Source organism: Anas acuta, chromosome 18, assembly GCF_963932015.1.
Source record: "Anas acuta chromosome 18, bAnaAcu1.1, whole genome shotgun sequence".
NCBI lineage: Eukaryota > Metazoa > Chordata > Aves > Anseriformes > Anatidae > Anas > Anas acuta.
The window spans coordinates 659,704-686,987 of NC_088996.1; the positions used below are offsets into that span (position 1 = coordinate 659,704).

The 27,284-nt window shown below is 41.4% G+C and overlaps 1 protein-coding gene across 9 annotated transcripts in view; it reads right to left on the reverse strand.

Moving 5' to 3' along the window:
- GAS7 (growth arrest specific 7) overlaps window positions 1-27,284 on the reverse strand; it is a 114,273-nt gene that overhangs the window by 10,320 nt on the left and 76,669 nt on the right. For all 9 annotated transcript variants that reach the window (XM_068655217.1, XM_068655216.1, XM_068655224.1 and 6 more), the window contains 8 exons: window positions 25,766-25,855; window positions 23,624-23,739; window positions 16,362-16,436; window positions 12,947-13,025; window positions 9,666-9,794; window positions 7,564-7,687; window positions 3,908-3,987; window positions 700-798 (listed from right to left, as the gene is read on the reverse strand). In XM_068655217.1, the coding sequence (XP_068511318.1) occupies window positions 700-798; window positions 3,908-3,987; window positions 7,564-7,687; window positions 9,666-9,794; window positions 12,947-13,025; window positions 16,362-16,436; window positions 23,624-23,739; window positions 25,766-25,855 (792 nt within the window). The remainder of the gene's footprint in view (window positions 1-699; window positions 799-3,907; window positions 3,988-7,563; window positions 7,688-9,665; window positions 9,795-12,946; window positions 13,026-16,361; window positions 16,437-23,623; window positions 23,740-25,765; window positions 25,856-27,284) is intronic.

A 27,284-nucleotide genomic window follows, 5' to 3' on the forward strand; every position in this document is an offset into this window, starting at 1 on the left:
CAATGGTACATTTCAAGTGGATACAGTCATTGCTCTGAAGTGCAGAACTGCTTTGGGCATGCCTGCGTGGCATTTGCTGACAACTAAGTACTGCATGTACTTGAGGCCAGGGGACAACAGCCAGAATGGGAAGCCTTGTAAAATGAAGCAGAAAAGAGGCAGGCCTGCAGTGTCAGGCAGAGACAAGCTTCCTACACCAGGCACCATCCAGTCAGACTCTTGAATCTAGATCTGCAAGATATACCTTACAATAAACACAACCATGTAGTGCAGGTAAGCATACATTCTCTGTATTTAAATATTTGAAAACTAGACCTTTTTAAAATGAAAAATATACTCCCTCTCCCAACAGTGAAACCGTCTATTTACCATCTTTCATTGAAAAAAAAAAACAAAAAAACGACCTTGAGGTATAGCATATGTTGCTGGGAGAGCTGGTAACAGCTCATGCTGGTCAAATGAAATTCAATACCCCAGCTAAAAGCTGTGATCCAGTAGTATGAAATGTAAGCAGGATCAGGAAGTCTTGGGGAACAGGACTAGAGGGTTGCACTATAGTACTGCTGCAAACTTAATCTGACAACATACACTACTTCCACATCTCCTTTTGGTATCAAGTTAGTCAGATCAGGATAGGGACCATTCAGCTCAGATGAAATGCTGTAAAGACCAAAGGGATTAAACAAAAAGCAGACTTACACTTTGGTTGAACATGTCTGTCTCATGCCGCAGCTGTGTATACTGACAAAGATGCTGCCGAATCATCTCCACCCTTTCAACTTCTAGTCTCTCAAGCTCCTGAAGAGGAAAAAAAAAAATCAAGTCCACATTTTTCTTGGAAGCTGATCTGGAAGGCCCGTCCTCCCAACTGATGACATACAAAAGGTTGCCAGTCAGTGCAATACAGCCCCAGGGTCATGCTTGGGAACTGAATTCTGAGGTTGCCCCTGAATTGCAAAGAAGAGACAGCAAGCAACAGAAGTCACTTCGGCCTTAGCCAAAGGACAGAAAAGAAGTGTAAAACCTTGCATTGTACTGTTTTCAGGGATACCGCAAGCCAAGAGGGAATCTGTTTCCTGCAAGAAGCTTTGCATGTTTGTTGAAGTTAGCTTTGGTGATTCCTTGGGGAACCAGGAGACTCTGTCAAGGTATATGACTCAGAGGGCCTATCTTCTTTCTAACCAGACACCTGATAGATCTGTTCACTAGATGATGGGTTAGGACAAATCTCCACCTTGACCAGCTGACAGCAAGAATCATAGAACACCCTGAGTTGGAAGGAACCCATAAGGATGGGTCCAACTCCTGGCACCACACAGGTCTACCCAAAAGTTTAGACCATGTGACTAAGTGCACAGTCCAAATGCTTCTTAAATTCAGATGGGCTTGGTGCAGTGACTACTTCACTGGGGAGCCTGTTCCAGTGTCCAACAACCCTCTCAATGAAGAACATCTTCCTGATGTCTAGCGTAAACCTCCCCTGCCTCAGCTTGACACCATTCCCGCCAGTCCTATCACTGGTTATTAAGGAGAAAAGATCGGCACCTGCCCCTCCACTCCTCCTCATGAGGAAGTTGTAGACCACGATGAGGTCTCCCCTCAGCCTTCTCATCTCCAGGCTGAACACTCCAAGTGATCTCAGTTGCTCCTCGTACATGCCCTCCCCTCTAGGCCCTTCACCATCTTAGTCACCCTCCTCTGGACACTCCAACAGTTTTACATCCTTTCTGTACTGTGGTACCCAGAACTGCACACAGTACTCGAGGTGAGGCCGCACCAGCACAGAGCAGAGCGGGACAATCACTTCCCCTGACCAACTAGCGATGCTGTGCTTGATGCACCCCAGGATATGGTTGGCTCTGCTGGCTGCCAGAGCACATTGCTGGCTCATATTCAACTTGCTGTCAACCACAACCCCCAGATCCCTCTTGGTGGGGCTGCTCTCCAGTGTCTCGTCGCTGAGTCTGTATGTATAGCCAGGGTTACCCTGTCCCTGGTGCAGGACCTAGCACTTGCTCTTGTAAGCCCAGCAATGCTTTAGTTGAAAAGACGGGTGATTTCTAACTTTCCTGTTGATTTTTTTTTTCTGCCTCCCTCTTCTCTGAAGGACAGCTAGGACTAGGGAGGGCAGTATGCCTCCTGGATTCTGATACTGTTCTGTGTATCAAAATCTGCATTTAGTCCTTTCCTTGGCCATCTGAGTGGGAGTAGTAGAACCAGCATGTCACAGAAGTTTATCTCTAAGGATACAAACTGAAATGGGCTTAACACTCCCCTCTGATGTATTACTAGAAAGTTCTGCATCCACAGGGACATCAGTGAGGTAAATCTTTAAACCAAAATTGCATTCAGAGAGCATTTCTGATGTCTGCTTTTTGGGCACCATGGTGAGTGCAACCTCAGCATATAGAAGCAGGCAGGCTGCTTCATTGCCTTCACTGTGCTTACTGCTATTTATTAGATGTCTTGTGGGAAACAAATCCCTGATTATAGCACGAAAATCTCAGATGGCTCACTATCTGCCTGGGGAATAAGAAGAGCAAAGAAGCTCATGGTATGCACAGGACTGAAAAACTGATCTATTGCTGTTGCTGGCTGACGTACTGAGCTTATGGAAAAAAGTGGGCCAGTTTGAACTCAGACTCCCTTACTGAGGGCACATGTTACGTGGGACCAAGAAACAGAACCCATTGTCCTAATGCTGATGAGCATGTGATACAAAGAATGTGCATTGTATGTGTAACACAAACTTCCTGAAAGAAGGCACACAAGGAAACACAAATCTTCAAACTCTGACTCTCTTGACTTTGTGTTGTATATGAACGGATCGGATGCAGATTGTTTTTGAATTTAGATCTTACATCGATTATACTGAGACATATATTCAAATGTTTCTCAGCTTCCATTTCACAACAAACCAACCTACTGTGCAGGCTATAGACTATGACAAAAGCACTTGAGTTGTACTGATTCCCCTGAAACAAACATGCAACTTACATATGGCCACACCTCTGGCACTTATCAGTGAGAAAACACCAGTGCAGATAAGAGGAGGATCAGATCCATTACATACAGGAACTGCCAATTTTTCCTCTCTTGTTCTGCTTTTGAGAATATATCTGCCTCCTGGATTTCCATGCCCCATCTGCCTTTATTTATTTAGTGCACATTCAATACTGTACTGACACACGTCTAAATGCTGAGAAATTGACTCTGCTTCTTATTAGGAGGAGTTTGAAGTTTTGTGTTTGTCCAGTGAGGAAAATACCCACAGAAGATATTTTCATTTCCCACTTTTGAAAGTAACTGGCTGTCATTCAGAAGGGCTCTAAGGAATGGCATGAGGGAGGAGCCCTAAAGCCAACGTATCCATATTTCAAGGAATACAGCACATCAAAGCTAGAAGAGTATCTTTCTGTGCTAGTGACTAACCCTGAAGGCATATGCCTTTAGGGTGAATACTGTGAGCCGTGTTAGCATCAGAGAATAAGAAAAGTAAGAAATTAAACGATATCTCTACTGAGCCAGCAATACTTATGAAGAGAGTTTAAAATCATAGAAACAAAAATTCGTTAATTTATAAATGGATTCAGTGATTTAATGTGTGTCTTTCCATTTATTCCTTGCTCATTACTTCATCCTTCCTGGGGACAATTCCAGCATTCCCACCCATAAGCAGCTCTGAACCGGTTTAGAGTCTTCTGCAATGAAACAATTTATTTTCCCTTACCTCAAATGACATGTTTTTCTTAGAACTGAGAACACAAGATACCACAGGAGATTTATCACCTAATTCTCACAATGCTTTTCCCTGTAACTAGCTAAGTAATCAATGTTGCAAGTTATTAAAAGCTATTGCAACTTTGCAATGCTATATAAACTTAAGATACTACACAGAGTTACATACCAGAGTGGTGGTCACCATTTCCTCAAACCACTTGGACTGTGCTTGGTTATAAAGATCCACACAACGCATCAGATCATCTCCTGAAAAAGTTCACAACAGCAGCACTTTAGTCCTCTCTAGCCAGTATTATGAAGCTTAAAAGAAAGTTGTAATTCATGTATTGTATACAGATCAAAATGTTTTGACGGTCAGTCCTGGCAGAGCTGAACACAATTGTTAGTTGGTATTTGTTAAGCACAATAAAAACAATTTGAACAAAACGTATGTAATTGATGTCTGTTTAAAGATCAGGTGATTGGGGTGAGAAACCGTGAAGGAGAAAGAGAAGATTTTAAAATGAAAATATGAACACTAAGCAATATTTTATATAATGACCAGAACTATGAAAGATAGCTACTTCAGTTAAATTAAAGCTGGTAATAGAAAGCTATATATATAAAAAAAATTAAAATGGGAAATCATAATATTGAGTTAGGGAGCTGCTGCAGGATAGCAACTCTGTAGTTCAGACTGCATTCTAAAACAGGTTTAAAATAGGAGAGAAGCATCAGGCTCAAGCTTTCTGAGATCAAGGGAAGCTTTTTTGCAGCAACCTCAACTGAGCTACACGCTCTCATATTCTTCTTCTGAAGATGCATAATTGCAATCTGTCTCTGGCTTCCTCTCTTGTTCAGGTCAATAATCACACCTTTTTGTGTTACTTGAAATTTTCTCCACTGTAGAGCTCTGCTCTGACAAAGAGGGTAAAGTGGGTGGCATGTTTGAGATTACCATTTTCTGACTAGTGTAATATCTTTCTTCTTTAAATGAGGCTGTTATTCCTCCACTAATCGTTGTAATGTCTTGGTCCACAGTTCAAATTCATACAGTTCTTTTAGGAATAAAAAGATTTTTATACAGAAACCAGGGAAGAACTGAGCTTTAAGAACAGGACTACACAGACCAGAAAAGTGTCAAAGAAGTAAATGCATCTGAAAATTTGAGCCTTATGGACTTAAAAGTTGCTGTGGAAACCAAAGTCTATAAAAACAAATGAACAAACCAGCCACATAGGATTCAGGGCTTGAAGTTTGGCAATATACTTATCTGCCCAGACAGGGGACGCCTAGGCTGACATGAAAACTGTGACCTAGCAGCTCCCACACTCCAGAAGACTCTGTAGGTATCAGACTCCAGATATTCTCCACCCACCTGCATGAATCTGAGTCACTATACAGCCAGAAACATGAAAGTCGTAGAACATATGACATGGAAAAAGCAACATCACTTATCAGTAAGTGGTGTGATTATAGAAAGGGTATGGTTTGAAGTAGTATCTAGAAGTCTCTAGTCCTAGTGCAGCAGGCCTAATTTCAAAGCTATATCATTAATGCTGCTGCTGCATACACGTACATCCCAAGCACCCCAGAAAGGCTGCTGGGTAGCAATAACTGTGCGGATAAGGCCAGTCCTCCCCCTTCCACACACTGTAACAGTGGCACGGTCTGGGAGAGTGATGGGGGAACTCAAGCCCAAACTCTTGGTTACTCCCTCCTTGTGTTCATCTCTCCTTTGCTTGTTTGGTAAATAACTATTACAAACAATTTCTGAAGACCCAAGTGAACAGAGTGGTTGTGAATTTGCAGAGAGACAGAAAAAGAACATTTATCAAGGAGTCTCCTGTCACTAACACAGCATTTGTTTCTCCTCAGATGGCTGCCTACACACACAGTCAAACTGCAAATGACTCTCACCAGCGTCCTCAGAACCCAGACAAGCCAAGAAAAGCCTTAGAGTCTTAAAACTGTTAAGGACCACTCTACCAAGGGATAGACCTATGAAAGGATGAACCACAGAAGCCCTAGTTAAAACATATTTTTATCAAAGGCACGAACCGGGATGCACATGGATCCCATGAAAGCGATTTGACTCTATAAAACACATGTACAAATCACATCGAGTAGTTTTGTCTTCACTACAGTATAACACATGCTACAATATTCTCAGTATTCCTTAAATCATTTTAATCACTGAGTAACAGGAAAAATAGACAAAAAGTTCACTTTCAATGAAAAAGGCAGTGTAACAGGCATCCACATGGCTGTGGGTGACTGTGACTTAGGGAATAACCAAGGAAGGAACTACAATTTAAGGAAGAAACATCCTCAGTTGAGCAAAAATCTGTAACTACCTTTGGCACGAACTTCAGACAAGTGAAAAAATCAAATGCTGTCCCCCAAACAACTGTAAATAGGATTGGTCATATGGGCCTTAATTTTGCCAGTACTTGTGGTGTATGCAATGGTTACCTGAAGAACTTCAAAAGAGAAGGAAAATCTATGAAGATAGTAGCAAAGACTGATAAGGTTTGTCCCATTAGAGAAACAAGAACCACGTGTAGACACCACTTGGAAGACAAACCTCCAGAACTTGAGCTGCATATGAATCAGAAAAGGCTAAGGTCCTTTCTGTGAGAGAACAGAGGCTGGTACCACCTAGTTCTCTTTCATTGCAGTAATAAATGGCACTGAGCCATGAAAAATTAACAGTAAGTTTAAAAGTTAAGATTGTACTTAGCTTGAACTGTAAGCAGTGCTATGTTTCAGCCAGAAGTTCAGAAGAACTCAGGATACAGGGTGGGCCACACTACCTCCATACCCTGTACGTGATATGTGGAGAGGAAGCCTGTAGTTTGCCTGCCCCTCTGAGAGCTCCTGGGGCTAAAAGTGCTTTGGTAAGGTATTTGAACATACCTGAAAGTGTGAATTTGCAGATCCACAATCACACCAAGAAAAGCCCCGAACTCCTTGCTTGCCATCTGGATCCCCAAGCTGATAAGAAGATTCAGACTCCTTCTTGCTTGCTCCCTCTGGGCCCATAAAACTTGCCTTCATGATTGCACACTAACTCAGCCTCAACAAAAGTGATGCAGAGCAATCTATCTTATCCCAGAACACCCCATAGTTTGCTTACGCTTCCTTGTGGATGGGCAACTATATGTTTATATCCCTGACTTGAGAGAGCCTAAACAGGTCTGCTGCATTCTGGACAAGCACCTGTCTGCTACCTGAATGGCAAGAGGTCCTCCTCTGGCAGATTTTCAACTGAACTAAATACAACCTGAGTAAGTTACAAGCATGTCAGGAAAACCCTAAGGAATTTAAAAACAGAGACCTCAGGTACGAGACAGGCATCTCGCTGTCTCAGCAACATCAACATCAAGCCACAATACAGATGTATCTGTCTGAAATCTGAAGCATATATGCAGGTTAAATAAGTTTACTGGACCCTAATTGCATTTCAAAATCACTTCAGGCTACTACAAATTTCTTCGGATCTGACTTTTCAAGTTTTTGTTATCCTAGCACACCTTTAGAAAACAAGTATAATTCACTCTTCTTTTTGGCCAGTTACTGTAATCAGCCATCATTTTCTGATGTCTGACTTAGAAAAACCTAGCTTAGTTTTTTCTTTGAAGAGAATTCTCCTCTTCAGAGGATTTAAAACCAAACATATCTGTACCATGCTTCACATTGACTTCATAGCTGCAATCTTAAAAAAAAAAAAGAATGCAGATGGACAGGCAGTTCTGTCCCAATTTTTCCTGCCACAAGCTTCTTGGTGGCTTTCCTGGTGCAGCACTTACCTCCTGATGGCTCACAGTCACAGGTACTTACCTGCCTGAGTGGACTTCCGCCTTGCCTTTTTAATTTCCTCTTCTGTCTTGTTGCTGAGCTTCACCTCCAGCTGCTGTGTTTTTGCTTCCAGATCCTTCTGTCTTTCTGTCAAGGCCTTCCGGGCCTTGGATTAATTAAAGAAGATCACATGTTTTTACAGGAAAAGAGCTTCTAGCTGCTTTCAGACATCTATGACTTTTTCATACAAATGTGTCAGTAAGAAGTCAGGTTTCTAACCCAGTTTTTCAAGTACAAGGATTCAAGTTCCCAGGACACCATGTGGTGTTCAAAGAAGTGCCTTATTAGAATTTTTCACTGACTGTCTGGACTCTCCATAGGTTTCTGCCTATCTGCCTTACTGTACAAAAAGCATCATCAGACAGTCATGTTCTTTAGTAACTTTCTCATTATTTCTGGAACAAAAGGGAGCTGTAGCTTCCTCCAACTTTGTTAACCAGTATCACCAAGATACTTCTTCCACTTACTTCTCTCCTTAGGATCTGACTTGTTGAAAGAATTTCAAGTACACTGTAGAATTTATTGTCAACTACCCTCTGGTTTCAATATATATTTATCAGAAACTTTAACAATATGTAATCTTAGACTTATTTTAGAAAAACTAGTTCAGGCTCATGACTACAGCAGTTCATAACACAGAAATCAATAACCTGAGACCTGTTTACAACTGATAATTTAAATTACCTTACTTTAAAGTTCTTCAGGCTTTTAAAACCTGATTTATCGGTATAATTACTGAAATTATACAGGCAAATTAGTGAAGTGTCTGAATTATAATTACCATATATGCATGCTGTCACCCCATTTGGTGAGGCTGCCTAAATATATTTAAAAATAAAATAATAATAATAAAAAAAAGCTTTGTCCAGACTATTTCACTTGTTATAAAATAGGTCTTATTCTTTCTCCAGCATCTAAAACTAAATTTGGATAATTATATGTTGTTAGCACCACGGAGTTTTCCTGTAACTTACAATGCTTTTGAGGTGTTACTTGAATTTTTCAATTCACTTATAGACAGTGTTCTTAGCTCGGTAGGTCGAAAGGTGGAGCTGCAGGAAAGTAATATGGTGGGAAGCTGTGTGCTTCAGGCAAAAAGCATACACAGCTTTTTCTCTTTTTTTTTTTTCCCTCTCAAGACTTCTGTTTCTGATTCATTCTTTTCAATATCCTACCAAGGATTGTGTTTCTATGCAGATGTGATGGTAAGTAACTAAGAATTTTACAGAAAAATGCATTCCGTGCATAAATAGTCTAATAATCTTGTATATCCTGCCACATTTCTGCCCCTGAGCAAACTTTCTCATGTGCACTCTGGTCCTTAATGGAAATCCAAACAACCTCCTGGATTAACAGAGAGAGACATTTTCCTCTCCAGGTCATACCCAACAGTATACTGGTTGAGGATACTGTAACAAACAGTCACACCATTTGGGGTAAGTGTCTTGGCAGCTGAGCCACAGTTATCTGTTTCCTGCCAGCTACCAAAAAGACAGAACTATTTGTAGACAAAACTTTCTATTAATCATGACCTCAGCTACTACTGGATGGTCATATTAAAATAGTCCCTGAAACCAGGGTGCTGCTGTTTGCTGTGAGGCACATAAAACTGGAACTAGGAGAAGGTTTGCAAATTATTGTGCCAGGTTTAAGGCTACCCTTCCTTGGCCATCTGCTTCTGGCCATTGTACAAGAGGATATTGAGCCATGTAAGCTTTTAGCCTGACCCTGTTCTAGCTGTTCTAGTGCAATGCCTTTAAGATTTTGTGGGCAATACATGTAACTTCTTGATGCACATGAGCCAAGAGTATTTTCATCAAATGTATTAGAAATATATTATCCCAAATTGGAAAGGAGATGATGCAAGAAAAAGTTACTTTGGCAGTAACACAACAGCACTGTCTGCAGCACCCACTTTCCCAAAACACCAAACTATGCTTGCAACCCAACAAAGAATAAACAACTGCAGAAAGCACTCAGCAGAAATCTGTGGTTTCTCATAGTGAAACAGAAACTTTCCACTTGCAGTTGTTTTTCTGTCCCAGACAGCATTATCTTATAAACTTTCCAGTTTCTATTCCCACCTTTTCAACTGCTGCATAGCGGCTGGCCAGTTGCTTCCTTAAGTCTGCAATATGGTGGTCACACTTCTTCATGTCTTTCTTAAAGTTCTCTCTGAAGTTGAGCAGGGGTTTCTCTACCTCACTCTGAAGCTGAAAAAGAAAACACAAGGAAGAAATGGTGGTAATGAGGAGCTGGGCAGTAATTCCTGGCTCTTCTGCTGAGAAGAGCTCAGGACAGAGTGAACAATACAAATGCTGCAGACACAGGCAGCGTTCTACTGCAACACTTCTTGTACCCAAGACAACTTGGAGTGATGCTACTGCAAACATCAGCTCCTCACAAGACACCTCTGCTAAATGAATATTTACTGAAGGAAGCAGAAAGGTTGAAGTTTTGTCTTCCGCCCCTGTTAAATCTCTCTTCTTAGAGGTAAGATCAAACTTCAGACGATTATCACAGTACTGAGGTGCTCCAATTCTGACCTAACTGATGCAACTTACCTCCCAGAAAGTACACAAGTAAAACTTGCTAAACCTGACTGCAGTAAGGTTACTCAACACATTGAAGTTACACACCTGCATTTCTTGTACAATTTAAACAGATGCATTAAAGATATATTTTATTTATTTATGCTAAATATAAGGGAGCCTAGCTAAACTCCTCTAAATAATGGCAAGAAATCACTGTGAAATGGACTCAGGAAGACTTCCTATGTGACTACAATTACTTATCTCTTACAATCAGGACTTTGTAGTCAGTAATACTCAACTCTGACAGAGTCTGTATCCCACTGCTCTTTGACTTCTTGGAAATGCACTCTGAAGGGACAAAGATATTTCAGAAGCAACCCACTACTTTTTTCTATTGTCCCTTCAATGTAGATGCTGGGCTCTTTCAACACAAGTGAGTCTATAATCACCTCACATGGCCCACAGTGGCGCAGTATTAAACAGTCCCCGAAACCAAGTATTTTTAGCCTTTCTGCAGTGCTATTTTAATGGAGAAGGAAACTTCCTTCATTCAAGCTCAGTAAAGCCTTTCAGTGGGGAGATTCTACAAAGACAGCCAAAGCCTCACAGCACATCCTGGAGAAGTTAGTTAAGCTAGGCCTGATAACGCAGGTGGAGACCAGCACCAAGGTGATACAGTATCGCCTACAACTACACAAAGTTCAGCTGCAAAGGTAAAAGACAAATTATTCTTTTTAGGGCCAGGCAACGTCACAACTAACAATGGCCATAAATCGATCTTAGGAAGGTTGAGGTTGAATATCACTCAAGAAAAATATCACAAGAATGGTAGTGGGGCACTGGAACAGGCTGAACAGAGATGTTTTGAAATTTCTGTCCTTAGGGATATTCAAGACATTGCTAGACAAAGATGTAGCTGACTTGATCCACTACGGGTGACAGGCCAGCTCTCACTGGGAAGCTGGACTAGAAAACTCTAGATGCTATTTTTATGACACTCTCCTCAGGATGACCCCAGACAAGCTTATAGAGATCTGTACAACCATGCTGAACCACAAAGTTGTGAGAGGCTCTCTCAATATCGAGGTACAAACCTATAGCTGTGCCAGAAGCATTCCCAGTGCTCAATGAAAATAAGAAATGGCACAGAGAGAAGTTCAGAATAGCTTCTGTGAACTCCAGAGGCAATGTATCACAATTGACAGAGATGCCTGTTTTCAAACAAGCTAAGCTCTCTGAGAGCCCTTCAGATTCCCCCATCAATAAATGGATTAACCTGGGTAAACAACCCCAAGATGAGTCAATTATCCTCAGTAAGAGAGATGGCAGCTTGACTTGTCTGACCTAAGCAGGCATTGCTGTAAAGACCCTCATAAAACTGCCCAGAGTTAGAGACACCAAACAGGAGTACATTTCAGTGGTAGTTCTCCTTGCCCAACAAAAAGTAAAGACATTTGTTTATTTTATGCATTTTATAATGGGACTGGAAATTTTGAGATCCTTAAAAAAAAGGAAATGCATGACCAAGAGGCCCAAAATGTGAACAAATCAGCTTTCTCCATTTTTGTGTGCAGGAAGTCACAGAGGCTTTTCAGTGATGGTTGTCATCTTCCTTCTAGCATCTTAATTGTCCTACTTGAACTTCCATCTTGCAAAGCCATAGCACAAGCTATCACACAGATTGACTGAGGCTTTTAGGTGTTGCATTATAGTTTACCATATTTTTTCTTTTTTGTTAGAATATCTTGCTAAAAGACTTTATAATGCATGCAGTGGATGAAAACCAACCAAAAAAAAAAAACATGAACTAGTTTCCTAAGATGATGAGAATTAAAGCATTACTGTATATAGACAAAACTGACACCTATCACTAAATGGGTAAGATGCTACAAAGAACTTGAAATCTCAAAACGTTTGCTAAAAGAAGTTATCAGGTATAGGGCAGATACTGCACCACCAAGGGAGAGACTTAAGCAGTAACACGCACACACCACCCAGGGTACACTTCTTCCCATTGGAAATAAATTCAGTAGGCCAACAGGGAGCAAAAAGTATTTCACAAATTACAACCTTGAAGTTGAAGTTTGAAGCAGAGCAGTGGATTACTAAGGCAGCAGCTGGTTGCCTGAGTAACATCTGCATAATCACTTACAAACACTGCAGAGCTATAATTTTCCTCTAGAACATGGCTGTCGTGCTTAGATATCTGCATCTATATTGAACATGATCACCCACAGAGGTTAACATAATGTAACAGGATGCAAGAATATGTCACATGGTAGGAAAAAAACAGATGAAATACAGTTATTTGTACGAGAAACCTCCCTGGGCATCATTTGAAAGAAGATCTAAAAATAACACTAAGTTTAAATTCTCGCCACATTTTTAAGAAACACTAATAACATGAAGAGGTCAGAATCCTGTTTTTCTTCCTTGCAGACAGATGCAATAGATTCTTGTGAGAAACCTTTTTTTTTTTTTTTAAATTTCTCCCTCTACAGAAGTAATCTGTACAAGCTCTAGGAAATTTTACTTAAACAGGCTGGAACTTTGATAACTAATTGAATAACCTTTAGAATCTTTTTTTTTTTTTTTTAATGAAAAACTAAGGCTAGAAGTGTTTTAGCTTACTTATCAGGTGGATTAAATGAGCTATGATTTTGGCAGGAAAAAATGGACGGTTTCAAAAAGCTCATTCACCAGCTTTTTAGTTCTTCAGAATTTGTACCATATGCATTAAGTATTTTCCCTACTAGAGATACACACACTGAAGGGGACACTCATCAATTACAGGGCAAATATTTTTGCAAAAGGAAGAACTAATAATTTACCTTAGAAGAAAATTTGAGATGAACCTCTGCTTCATCAGCAAGACTCTTCTTTAGCTGAGCCCAAGCCTCTCCCAGTGTGCTGAAAAAAAACACAGTGCAACAATGATCAGTGTCCTGTTTTCTGCATATCCTCACAGCAAAATTAATCATACAGCTTCATATGACATACCAAAGCTTTGTAGCATATCATGCTCTGCAAAATCATGGAAAAGTGAAAGCAGAAATCTGAAAAGATAACTGATCTTTGTGACCAAGGAAGAATTGTATTTGGACTGTATGTGAAAGATCTCTGAAAACGGTATTCATAATGATGATTTGCAGACATGCCAGTCTCTTTAAGCAAGATACTCCACTATCTTATCCTTCCCATAACAAGATTTCTTTTTTAATACTTAACATAGAAATATAGAATCACTAAGGTTGGAAAAGACCTAAGATCTTCACTAATGAAGTTTTTCCATTGCCTCTTCTGTTTTATATCTTAGATTTGATGAATTGGTTATATCACTTCTCTGTGGAGAAGTATTTGAAAACTACTGGGTCTCTCTCTCCACCTTCTTTATCCTTTAGACAAGTTATTTTCCAGACGATGGTCCTCTAGACCATCTCCAGCAGCCTAGATTCCTCTTAATGTGTCGTAACAAAAAATACATTGACTTCCAGCAGAGGTCTTCCAATCACTAAATTGGTAATAGAATATTTTGAATATTTTCTATCAGACACTCTTTCTTTTGCATATCTCAGTACGATTGCTTTTTCAGACAACAGCATGAAGTTCTTGATGAATAAGCTTGTGATTCACTATAACCAGATCCTTCTCCCACAAACTGTTATGTAACTGTATCTTCCACATTATGTGAAAGTATAAAAACTTGGTACTTTGTCCTTACTGAAATGCATCTCAGTTTCTCTCAGTTAATTTCTCTAATTTTCCAAAATTACTCTGAACTACAATCTTTTCTTCAAATTTTACATCATCCCTCGTAGCTTTGTCTCATCATCTCTGATTTCAATAAACCCATTCTTTCTTCTATGATAGGTCATTAACGAAAATATGGAAAAAAGAATCTGGGCTTGGGACAAACCCTGTGGACTGTCACTCCACAGCTACTTTCTGTTTGTAAGTAGCGAATAGGATTTCATACCTAGTTTTGCACCTCAGCCTTTATTTAGCCCACATTTTAATTGCCTGCCTACAAGAATCTCTCGTCAAAAGCTACAGTAAATTAAGAGCTATGATGCTGACTCCTTCTTCCACATGGCCTGTTATTCTGTCACTGCAGGGACTTCGGTTGGTTTGGCACAGTTTCTTCTGTATCCACCCAAAATAACTGCTCATCATTTTGTTTTCCATTAAGTGCTTCTAAGTGCTAAGTCTAAGTCTAAGTGCTTGACTGCTTATTCAATCATTTTCTTGAGGTTATATAAAGCCAACTGATCTACAATCTCCCATCTCCTCTCTATCCCATAAACCTCTTTCCAGAGACAGTCATATTTGCCTCTTCTTGGTAGCCTAAAAAAATGTTTCATCAGCAATTTCAAATTAACGATCTGTAATCTCTGTCATTGCTCCTCTAAGTTGAGTCAAGCATGGTGCCCACTGCAGCTGAACACTGAGAATGCTTCACTTACGTAAGTGCACCCAACTCTTCTCCTTCCCTAGTTAAACCCCAAGTCCCCTCCCATTGTCTATTTGTTACTGGCATTAGGTATTTGAGCTGCATAATGGTAGTTGATCTATTAAAATAAAGAAGGCATTTCAGCATCTAAGCATCTTCTGTATCTCTTAACCAACTACAATGAGTTAAATGACTGTGGATTTTATTACTTTATGTGCCTATGCAACTGCACTATACTCACAGCAGCTTGGCCAGAATGATCACACCAACACAGATTAACGCTACTCCTCACCCTCACATCCCATTCACAAAAGATGGTGGGAGCTATTACCACCAGAGGAGGGTAGAGGATCCTGGAATAGAGCCCATATTTTAAGTTAATTCCATAGACGGCTGGACAGCAAAGGTAAAAAATGCTCTGTGGAGTATTACAGCAGCAGAAACTGTTATGTTCACAGAGTAGTTCATGAGGTCCCCTGACTCACACCTTTTCAAGAATGAGAGGGAGACCCTGATGAATGTGTATTTTGAGAATGCTGGGTTTAAATCCCATGTTTCACTCCTTCAAGTCCTCTTGTTTGCTGGTATTCCTCCCTCACTTTATAAAATGGAAATTTTCCCCTTTCTGTTTCTCACCAGTTCCCAGGATCTTCTCTTTCTAGACCTAACCATGATGGCCAGCACAGCACCAAGAGAAGAAATTCCAGGAGGACTTGTTTCCGTTCCCTCATCTTGCCACCCTTCCAGGTAAAGCACCACCAAGCAGTGTTCCTGGCTCCCTAAAGGGAGCTTTGAGCACTGCCAGGGGTGCTCTGTTCCTCACCCCCTTCAATTCCCTACTTTAACATTTTTAAACTTCAGTTCTCATTCCCTCTCTCTTTTCATCTCCTGTCTCCTGCTTCTTCTTCCCCTTCTCCTGCTTTCTCTTGCCTTCCACCTCTCTCCTGTTGAGGGTAGTAGATAGTACAAGGAGGATGTGGAAGAAAGCAGTGTTAGCTTTGTTAGGAGCCGGTTGACACCTGCCCCTAAAAGAGAAAGAACAGAAACCATTGTCAGTGCCATGGTCGGTGCTTTTTTGTCCTTGGCTATTGGAAGTAGTGCAAACAAGCCATGAAGCCTCACTCCTAGAAGAAACACACTGTGTCTGAACTAGGGTGAGCATAGTTATTTCCAGCCTTGGCTTTCAGTACTTAGAGGGCTTACATTGGAATAGACACAGCTAACTATTTTAATCTTTCAAGAGTACTATCTTTTTTTCATTATTACCAAAGAATTGCAATCCAGCCTAAGTGCATTGTCTTTTATCTATCTATAACTTCCAAAGTTATACTGTGGTTTGTTCTGCAGCCTTTGCTACTGAAGGAAGCACTGGTGCCAGAGAAACCCCACTGTATTTCTCACCAAGGCCTCTTTGATCCTTCCGTTTTCTGCAGTGAACATGCTTTCAGCAGTATATATATGTTTATATATTACATATATTCCTCCATATTCAAATTAATTTAGCATGTATACATGCTAATACCTAGAGGAACTACTGCTGGTTTAAACATGGATAGCATTAAACACACCAGTGGAAATGTAAGGTTCTATATAGGTATTCCTAAAAATTTGCCATGAATATCTTCAAAAGAAAAATACTCCAAAGCAATTCTGTCTTCCCCAACACAACTGGGATGCTAAGCTAGATAAACCTCTACTGAATAAGAGAGTTCAGGAAAAATCCATGTTCCTGTGTGGGAGGAATGACTTATGTTAGAAATTCTCATCTTCTACAAAAGTCACAGAGACAAACTTACCCTTCTTCCTGAGCAGCCAAGGAGTTCTGAGACAGTTTGGACAGATTTTTAGCATATTCCTCCTCAATTTTTATCCTACACAGAGAGAAAGAAAATACAAAGACAGCAGTAAGCAAGCATTAATACAGAAACTGCCACACATAATTTAAGAAAAATCTCTGCATTTCAAGGAATCTTGTAACAGGAATTTTCCTTGCAGTCTTCAGCACTAGTCTCAGGATCCCTCTCTCCCCCCTTTCATATGCTAAATATACAGCAGCAAGAGCAGATATATGCAGGACAGCATACATGATGAAAAGAGAAAAATCTACAGTTCTGGAGTGCAAATCACAAGGAGAAAGTTTTTCCGTCGCATAACATGGACTGTCTGCAAAACTGGGCTCACTTGCAAAGCATGTGTTTCAGTGAGCTGCTAAACATGAGGCTACACATCACTGAAGCAAAGGTGAGGGAACGCAGCTACACAAAAAAAATTTATGTGAGCAATGCCACATCACTGATAATCAGGCTTGACTCAATCAGAATCACAGACAGACAGAATCACAGACAGAATTTCTAGGTTGGAAGAGACCTCAAGATCATCGAGTCCAACCTCTGACCGAACGCTAACAGTCCCCACTAAACCATATCCCTAAGCTCTACATCTAAACGTCTTTTAAGGACTTCCAGGGATGGTGACTCTACCACTTCCCTGGGCAGCCTGTTCCAATGTCTGACAACCCTTTCGGTAAAGAAGTTCTTCCTAACATCCAACCTAAAACTCCCCTGGCGCAACTTAAGCCCATTCCCTCTCGTCCTGTCACCAGGCACGTGGGAGAATAGACCAACCCCCACCTCGCTACAGCCTCCTTTAAGGTATCTGTAAAGAGCAATAAGGTCACCCCTGAGCCTTCTCTTCTCCAGGCTGAACAAGCCCAGCTCCCTCAAGGAGGCTGGTCTCCCACAAGAATAAAGATGTGACCTAGGGCGAGTAAGGATGAACAAATGTTTAGAAATTCACCAGCAGAAAGGATAGAGATCAACTCTACCTGATTAAAGAGAAGGAAACGAAGCAAACACATGGCATCAAGTATTCAGCACATAAATGGCTACTCCATGTTTCCCATAATCCTTGAATCTGGGGTGCTGCACCTTCCCTAAAACACAGAATGTTTCCTTCTCCCTGTTTCAGATGACAAAGCTGGTGAAGACGTGGCAGAGGCTTCTGCATACTACGTGCAGGATTGCAGCCCCTGCCCTTTAACTATCCCAACTGTAGCTGCATCAGGATCCTGGTCCTTCTCTGCATTCACTCAGCATCATCATTCCAGTAAGAGGAGCTGAGCTTGCCAGCAGTGGGGGTGACAAAGACAGTAGCTGTTGGCACATGACCGTTACGGGATTGGCTGCAGGGAGAAGAATAAGAGTAGATGTTGAGTGAGGTAATGGGGGTAAATGCTTATTGCACAGCAAGGAGGGGAAGAACAGCCACTGGTTCAGAGGTGATGTGCACCTTGCTTGAAACCCATTTCAAGCTCTCTTGACATTTTTGCTGAGTCAAACATATGCAAGGTTCTCCTAACTAGCGAGAACTGCTTTTCTGATTTTCAAACAAGTTTGCTCTGTTTAGCATCTCTGACAGTGAGCAGTGTGACAACCAATCAGGAGCAGTTCTTGATTCTGTGCTGAGCTACAAATAGACAGAGGAAAAGGGAGACAGAAGGTGGGATATTTCTGGCATACCATTCTGCAGTAGCTAGTTGAACAAACACTGCTACGCATAATACATTCCAGACAAGAAGGGTCCCTCTGGCCAGCTAAGATGTGTCTGATATTCTGGGATGATGAAAATATGGTCTGAATGTCACCCCAAGATGCAGCTGGCTGAGGCCCAAGGTATTTCCCTGCTCTCTGCAGCATTACAGCACAGCAGAACTACTGACCTCACCCAGCACACTGAGTCTTTTACTCCACATCCTGTGAGAACAAAACCAACCAGCAGCTCAAGGCCAAATCTACAAGAACATGACTCAGAAATTGCCTCTGTCACTCAGAAGTTCATGGTCTCTGTCCATGACTGACTGCCCAAATCTTGGTCAACATCCATGGGTCTTTGGTCTGGCTGAAGAACTAGCAGAACCAGTCAGGTCTGCCAGCAGCAACACACTAACCAAGTCTCAACACTGCTTGTCTCCCCTCACCCACATGACTATCTGCCAGTACTTTTCTCACATTCATTTAGAACACCTAACAAAAGAAAACATCCATTTAAAAACCAAACAAACAAGCTAACTAAATCCACTAATTTTGCATCAAAACATACAATGGTTGTAAGGGACCCTGAAGATCATCAAGCTCCAAACCCAGCAACCACAGGCAGGGACACCTTCCACTACACTAGGTTGTTCAAAGCCCCATCCAACCTGGCCTTATATACTTCCAAGGAAGTGGCATCCACAGCTTCTCTGGGCAACCTGTTCCAGTGCCTTACCACCCTCATTGTAAAAAATTTCTTCCTAATATCTAATGTAAATCTACCCTCTTTTAGTTTAAATCCATTGTTGTTGTCCTATATCACTACACTCCCTGGTAAGCAGTCCTTCTCCAGCTTTCTTGTACTACCCTTTAGGTACTGAAAGAACCCCTATGCATGACCTTGTTTCCAAGTTGGTTGATTGCCGAGCCTGATCCCAAGCTGCCCTGTTCCAGCCTGCAGCTCTCCCTCACCCCACCCCACCAATGCTGCTTCCTGCATCTGTTGTACCAACACCAATAAATACAGTTGCAATGTGCCAGAGGAAAGCTACAAGAGATGAAGGACATCTAGCTCCCTGCAAAAGTGGGCACTTTCTAAGAAACACTCCCTGTGGAGCCTGGAAGGGGCATCAGCCCATTACTAAGGGAAGCAAAAGCCTCCAGAAGTCCCATCAATCTCACTCTGGGGCAAACTGAGAAGCACCTTCTGAATCTTCAGGGAATTACTTAGTACTGACACATGAGCATGAGAAATCCTCAACAAGCACATAAACTACCTGCAGTGTAGATTATTTAATATTCTCCCAAGATGTAGATTATTTAATATGCTCCCAAGCACAACCAACATTTTATTTATGGGGAAAAAAAAAAGGCTTAACTGTGTGACTAAACTAAATGAAGGACTGAAGTCTCAGGGCATAAACAAATTTGTCATTTGGCACTACTAAGAGGACAGGCTGCCTTGACAAGCAGGAAGGAACAAGTTGTAGGAGTCAATAGTTCTTCAAATTACAGTAAAAAGGCTACTGTTCAACAACCTCAGACAAAAGTGACCCTCAGCCTGGTGTCCCTTCACCTTTTGTAGCAAAAACACCTTGAGCAACTTAGCTTCAGCGGAAGATAAAAACAAGTCAAAAGTATACCTCAAAAAGGGAAAAAAATGCTTCCTGAACTTGGCCAAAATGCCTACCTTCGAAACACTGCATTGTGATTACTGTGAAACACCAACACAACAGATATACAGGGAGTCTTGAACATCGTGATCCTGTCTCTGGAAAGTCCCAGGGTTGCTATGAATTATTCTAGCTTCACACAGAAAAAAAATGAAGTTTCTTGTTTCCACAATCTTATTCAAAAACTTTTAGAATTTCACTCCTGTGTAGTCAGAAGCATCAGTTTCTAAGTGCATTTTGATCCGTATTGTCTTAACTTTATTAGTTCCAGTTGCACTTTTTTTTTTTTTTTTTAAGTACATTGTATGCTCACACACACATTGCTGGAGTTCCAGACATTCTATTCTATAGTGGATGAAGAAAATCTAGAGAGCTACAAAGAGAGGCCAAGATGATCTGATGAGACTACCGTAAGAAAAAAACTAAATAGATTATGACAACATGGAGAACACAAAGAAGAGGATACCTGACAGACATCTAAACAACTGTCATTTGTGTGAACAAAGTGACTATGAGTCTTTTTACCCTATTTCTCAAGATTGTGAGGCAACAATGAAATTATCAGAAAACAGAATTTCTTTCTTGCATATAAATGCATTACAAAAGTCTTTGGTATAAAACATTACCATGGTCAAAAACAGGACTCAAAAGGATTGGACAAACAGTGGAAGATAGGTTTACAAATACATAGTGAACAAGGCAGACCTGATGTTAACTCTGGCTGTGGAAATCCCCAAACTTTTGGTTATCAGAAGTTGGAAGGATAAAGACTCTGATGTTCTTTTCCTGCTAACCAGTGAGTACATGCACAGAGTAACGTCTCTGGACTACGCAGACCATTATCAGACTCAGTATAGACATTATGCTTGTGTTTCTTTTCATGTGGCTAAATAATCTGCTATGTATTTTACACTTTATAAACACACCTCAGCTCAAAAAGTGCAAGTGGACAAAAACAAATTTCATTATATATTTCTTTCTTCAGAGCACCTTTTCTCCAATTTTCCCTGTCCATTCCTATCACGATTCTGCTTGTTCGTTTTTTTTTTTTTCTTCCATCTTCTAGCTTTGCAAGTCTATGTTCCTTTGACAGCTGATCCTTCCTTCTACCTGCTTCCACTGCTCACATTTTTTCCAGGGGTTATACAGGCAACTGTCTTACAAAGACATTAGGAACCAAGCATAGATTCTGGGCACTCTGCACCTCCTATATCAGACTGTCTTTATTGCCTGTGCTATATTTTGTATAGCCACCAAACTATTACTAAAAAAAAAAACAAACAAACAAAAAAAAAACCACCTTTTTTTTTCCCTATTATGTGGATGTGTTTCTTGGCTTGTTCATTGCTTCCACCACTATTTACATCAGCACAGCCATGCTGTGACTGCAGCAGTAGAGCAGGAAAGCCATGCCAGCTCAGCAGTAAGCACCAGTGGAGAATCAGTAGCTGAGGACGGCAGCCCCTTCAACTGGTGTAACTGCCTCCAAGACTAATGTGCTCTGCCCTTCTCTTGGGATTCAGCACCATTTCTTCCCTGTGGGCTGTTCTTGCGTTCTGAGAGTCATCCACAGATGATTTATACTAGCCTGGACACATGACAAGCTATTTCAAATGTCAGTGACATTACTTGTAACTAATGATGTCATATTATCTCCAGTACCTGGCAGAACTGTGCATCTATCAACTATTTGTTTGGTGCTGAGTGCATTTATGTCAGCAGAGCAATGGACCATTAATAACATTCTGGCATTTTCTGTTAGTAACATCTAATGTTATGATTCTGGGTTCACTCTAAATATCTGTATACGTAATTTAGCTCCACAACAAGCTTGAATTCCAAGTGATGTTTTCTTTACATCTTCTAGAAAACTGCGTCTATGCTCCACTGTCAACAAATTGGCAGAATTGTTTGGGTTGAAAGGAACCTTAAAGATCACATAGTTCCAATCCCTCTGCCATGGACAGGGACACCTTCCACCAGGCCAGGTTGCTCAAAGTCCCATCCAGCCTGGCCTTGAGCACTTCCAGGGATGGCACATCCACAGCTTCTCTGGGCAACCTGTTCCAGTGCCTCACCACCCTCATAGCAAAAATTTCTTCCTAACGTCTAAACTCAATCTTTCCCCTTACAGTTTAAGGCCATTGCCCCTTCTCCTATCACTACTCTCCCTGACAGAGTCCCTCCCCAGCTTTCTTGTAGGTCTCCCTGAAGCCATTTCTTTTCCAGGCTAAACAGCTCAAACTCCCTCAGCCTCTCTTCACAGGAGAGGTTATCTGGCTTCCTCCTGATCTTCATGGCCTTCCTCTAGACTTGATCCAACACCTTCATGTTCTTATGTTGGGAGCCCCAGAGCTGAATGCAGTACTCCAGGTAGGCTCTTACAAGAGCAGAGTAGAGGGGCAAAATCATCTCCCTTGACCTGCTGGCCATGCTGCTTTTTATGCAGCCCAGAACATAGTTGACTTTCTGGGCTGCAAGAGCACGTTGCCAGCTCACGTTGAGCTTCTCATCCATCAACACCCCCAGATCCTTCTCCCCAGGGCTGCTCTCAGTCCATTCTCCGCCCAGCCTGTATTTGTGCTTGGAATTGCCCCAACCCAGGTGCCGGATCTTGCACTTGGCCTTGTTGAACTGCATGAAGTTAGTGTAAGCCCAACTCTCAAGCTTGTCCAGGTCCTTCTGGAGGGCAACCCTTCTCTCTAGGATGTTGACTGTACCACACAGATTGGTGTCATTGGTAAACATGCTGAGGGTGCACTTATTCCTGTTGGTTATGTCACCTACAAAGATGCTAAACGGTGCCCAGTACTGACCCCGGGGAACACCACTCATCACTGGTGCTTCTCTATTTTTTAGACAAAATATTTTATTTCTAAATATCACCTCTACTCCCTCTACTCTGTTTTTCCCATATCCTGGTTTTCTCTCAACTCAGTAGCTTTAATTTTCTTGTTTCCTTCCATCTAAACGGAAGGACTATATGCAGTATGACATAGACAGCTGAGACACAAGTGAGGGCTGGGGAAGACCACAGAGTGTTCACAGAACCACAGAATCACCTAGGTTGGAAGAGATCTTCAAGATCACCTAGTCCAACCTCTGACCTAACACTAACCAGTCCTCCACTAAACCATATCACTAAGCACTACATCTAAACGTCTTTTAAAGACCTCCAGGGATAGTGACTCAACCACTTCCCTGGGCAGCCCATTCCAATGCCTAACAACCCTTTCGGTAAATAAGTTTTTCCTAATATACAACCTAAACCTCCCCTGGCACAACTTTAGCCCATTTCTCCTCATCCTATCACCAGGCACATGGGAGAATAGACCAACCCCCACCTCACTACAGCCTCCTTAAAAGGTACCTATAGAGAGTGATAAGGTCACCTGTGAGCCTCCTATTCTCCAGGCTGAACAACCCCCCAGCTCCCTCGGCCGCTCCTCATATGACTTGTTCTCAAGACCTTTCACCAGCTTTGTTGCCCTTCTCTGGACTCACCTGAGCACGCTGCTGGCTCATATTCAGCCGACTATCGACCAATCCTCCCAGGTCCTTCTCTGCCAGGCAGCTTTCTAACTACTCATCTCCCAGCCTGTAGCACTGCTTGGGGTTGTTGTGTCCCAAGTGCAGGACCTGGCACTTGGCCTTGTTGAACTTCTTACAGTTGGCCTCAGCCCATAAATTTGTTGATAGATATTAGAGAAGCATTTTATGTGCTTTATGAATCGATAGCACAACTTTTACAGTTTTACCAGTTTAAGCTCTGTGATTGACATATATAAAGAATACCCACATTATGAAAAAAAATATTGCCAGAAATAGTCACTTTGATGACAAAGTGCTAATTACCTTTCTCGAACGAACTCTGCCATTTCTTTCTGTGTTTGTTTCCCTTTAAGTTGTTTTTGGAGAAGAATTTCAAATCCTGACACTGTATTGTTCCCTTGTGAATCCTTCTTATCAGCCTGGAAGGAAAAAGGAAGTTCAAACAAAAGATATGGGGATCAAAAGCACAGACACACAGTTCCCAGTAGCAGTGTGATTTCTCTCTGAGGAGTATGAGCACGCAGCAGTGGTGTCTGAAGAGCCTTTTGCAGAAAGGAGCTTCTGTGACAAAAATTCTCATCTGAACACCCCAGTCCCTCTCAGAGGAATATTCCGATACTTTCCCCTTCCCTCTCCTCTTATTTCCCCTTAAAAAAAATAAAAATGTTTTTAAAGCTGTTGTGGCCAAAGCACAGTGCCTTCCCTTCTGCCCATGGCCTTTCATACCTGTTAACTCTCCTGGGCTGGCTCTGACAAGTATAAGCCCTGACAACTCAACACCCTGCAAATTAAAAATGGGTTCTGGAGCCAGTAGAAGGGAACTGACACAGAAAAGGGGAGGACTCTGCTGCCCAATTCAGGGGTAATGCAGTCTTAAGTTACCTATAATAGACTGTAAAATTCTATGCCAATTTGCACTCAAAACACAAAAAAACAACGAGTCTGCACAGATTTGCTGTAAAGCAAGGCAAAACATTAACTTGTTCAATAGCTTACCACAGTCCATCCCATCTTTCACCGTTTTTTTTTTTCCCCATACATGGCCCTTTTAATTCCTTGCTCCACCAACTTCAGCACTGCTGCAAGGACTAACTGTCTCCTATCTCTGTTTTTCCATATTTCAGAATTTCATTTCCACCCTCTTCTAACAGACTCCTAGAACACTTCTGCGAGGATTACATTTTTTGCTCCAATACCTTTTGGCACTGTATATTTGCACCAAGAAAAAATCCACATTAATCAAAGTGTGAGACTTTAGGATGTATGGCCACAACACCAGGCACTGGGCAACAGGGTGTTACAAGCCTGAGACTGGAAGAGTGGAGTAGACTGAACGAAGGCAAGTCATGGCCAGATCATGAATCACAAGGCTGATTGAAAAGAAAGACTTGGGAGCAGATCTATGGGAGGATAAAAAAGAAAGACAACTTTCACTCAAGTTCCACTGAGGGCAGGATTTGAACCAAACCAAGCAACGAAGCAGTTATCAAACTTAAATGGAAAGAACCAAGCAGGGTGGTGTCTTCTGAAAGACACACAAAAATAAGCCTATAAGTCATTTCTAATTTTGTTGCTTATTGGGATCAGAAGACTGGAAGAAACTGAAAAAGCACTTAATGATTTGGTTACATGACCATTTGTAAAGCACGTTAGTGTATTTTAGCAAGTTGTTGCTGTTAGTCATAATCTGCTGTGCATGCCTCACACAACACTGAGCACTTACAAGGGGAATGTTGCTGCAGTTGTAACTACACTGTTTTAAAATTGAAACTGATTTTTTTAAACAATGGAAACACTACAGTAACTGACAACTGAAAACACATGCAAAATTCATACAAAAGTTCATGAACTGGCTCTTACCTAACATGGGGGCAGCTTCTACTCTCTTCTCACAAAAGCCAGCCCTGCAGTCCCCCCCCACTACCAAAACCTTGGCACATAAACCCAACACATCTCATCCTTTAAAAAAAATAATTTATCATCTGCCTTAACAACATCCTGTTAGAGGGAGCTTCAAAATTTTGCATAAAATTTGTAAATGGGATACCTCTAGCCTCCATGTACATTCATTGCTGTTGTGCTCTAACAACAATGAAATAATATTCCCTGTCTGTCATACCCCCCCCGCTGCGCAACTCTTTTGGCTGAGGTATTTTGAGATGTGTAGGTTTGTCGTACATACTACCCATTTCCTGACCAAAACTATCTCCTGACAGCTCATGCTGCCTTTCTGGACACTCTTCAAATAACTGTCCACATGGCTGAGTCTGGTTAGATGGCTTCTATGTGATCTTCACTGGCTTCTTCAGTCTCCCTTGCACTGCCCTAGCATGCTGCAGTTCAGCCCAAATTCTCCTTCACGTTGTACCACAAATCAAGCTATTTGTTCCACTTTTTCTGAAGCTCAAGAATGACAAAATGGCATGTAGCTGGCTGCCCACTTACCCAGAAATAATCACAGTAGCTCCACTCAGAAGGTTTCAGCAACTGCTGCTCTGGCATTACATCAGGGTGGGGAAAAGTCACACAGTTTATCTGTAAGAAAGGAAAGCAGAAGAGAGTTAGAAGGTAATAAAATTTAGCTGATGAGAAATATGCAAATGAAAGATTATATACATGCACACCAATCAAAAAAACTACACTGAACATATCAGTGAAGAAAAATTGGTTGTTGCATGGAAACAGCAGCTAAGTATTCCCAGAAAGCTCCTGTGAGCAAGCAGTAGCGTTGGCTCAAAGGACAAACTACTTGTTTCGTAAGAGGAAAACCTTCCTGATTCAGAAGTGCCATACAGAAAGTTCTCCTAGATCTCTTACAAAGCTGTGGAAAAATACCTGATGCGAAACACCCTGAACATGCTCTGAACAAAAGAAATAACATAAACAATGAAGAGTACTGAAGGCACTGCTACTGGCATAGCCTAATCATGAAATTATTAAGGTTAGTAAAAACCTCCAAGATCATCTGATCCAACCATTTCCCTATCACCAATATCAGCCACAAAATCACATCCCTGAGTACCATGTCCAACCATCCCTTAAACACCCCCACGGACTGTGACTCCACCACCTCCCTGGTGGAATCTCATCAGCAATTTTGGTTATGTTAGTTTCCTATGGGAGTACAAAAAAGGTGTTATTTTTTCATCACATAGCCCTTCAATCTGTATCAGAAACCTTTACAGATAAAAGTGGTGCTCCTGGAGAAAGGAATAGAAACTTTTAAATCAGTTAAGCTTCAGTGCAGAGAAGCACACAGCAATTTTTGAGACAGAACCCATCATGCAGACATCAAACAAAGGCACAAAAATGTAAAAGTGCTCATTAAGTTATCACAGCAGAAAATGTAGCCTGATAAAAGCACAGTGTAAGCAAAGAACGTGAAAGTTAGGGCAGAACACGCTGCAGAAAACTCTGGATGCAACTAAGCCCTTTTCAAGTGAAGCACCAGCAAGAGTCAGGTCTCATTGTCAGTACACAATGCTCCTGTAAAACTCCTGCTGGGACCTCTTACTGTACCATCAGGTTCACTGGACACTAAGGATACTTGTATATTAATCGAAGAATTAACCAAAATTAGGGATGGAAAAGTATCACAAATGTAACTGTCTGTTGTTTGCTGTGGGTGTTGTGTTTTTTTTGTGTATGTGTGTGTGTTTTGTTTGTTTGTTTGTTTTTTTGGGGGGTGGGAGGGGAATTACTTAATATTCAAGGGAAAACCAAGATAGGATTTTGGGCAGGCAGACCTAAACCTAATGCTTGTAGGTCTTGAATCTGCCTTTGGACTATTCAAAGGTGATCAAAAAGGACACAGCACCCTGTTATGAAGAGCTGACTGTATAAATCCACCATACCATATCAATGCAGCAATGCCTTTAGCTGATACAAAACTGTTCCTGCAAATCCACGTTGACTCTGCCACTGTTTGCCTCCACCGAAGTGTCAGTGGCTGTCCTGTACACAA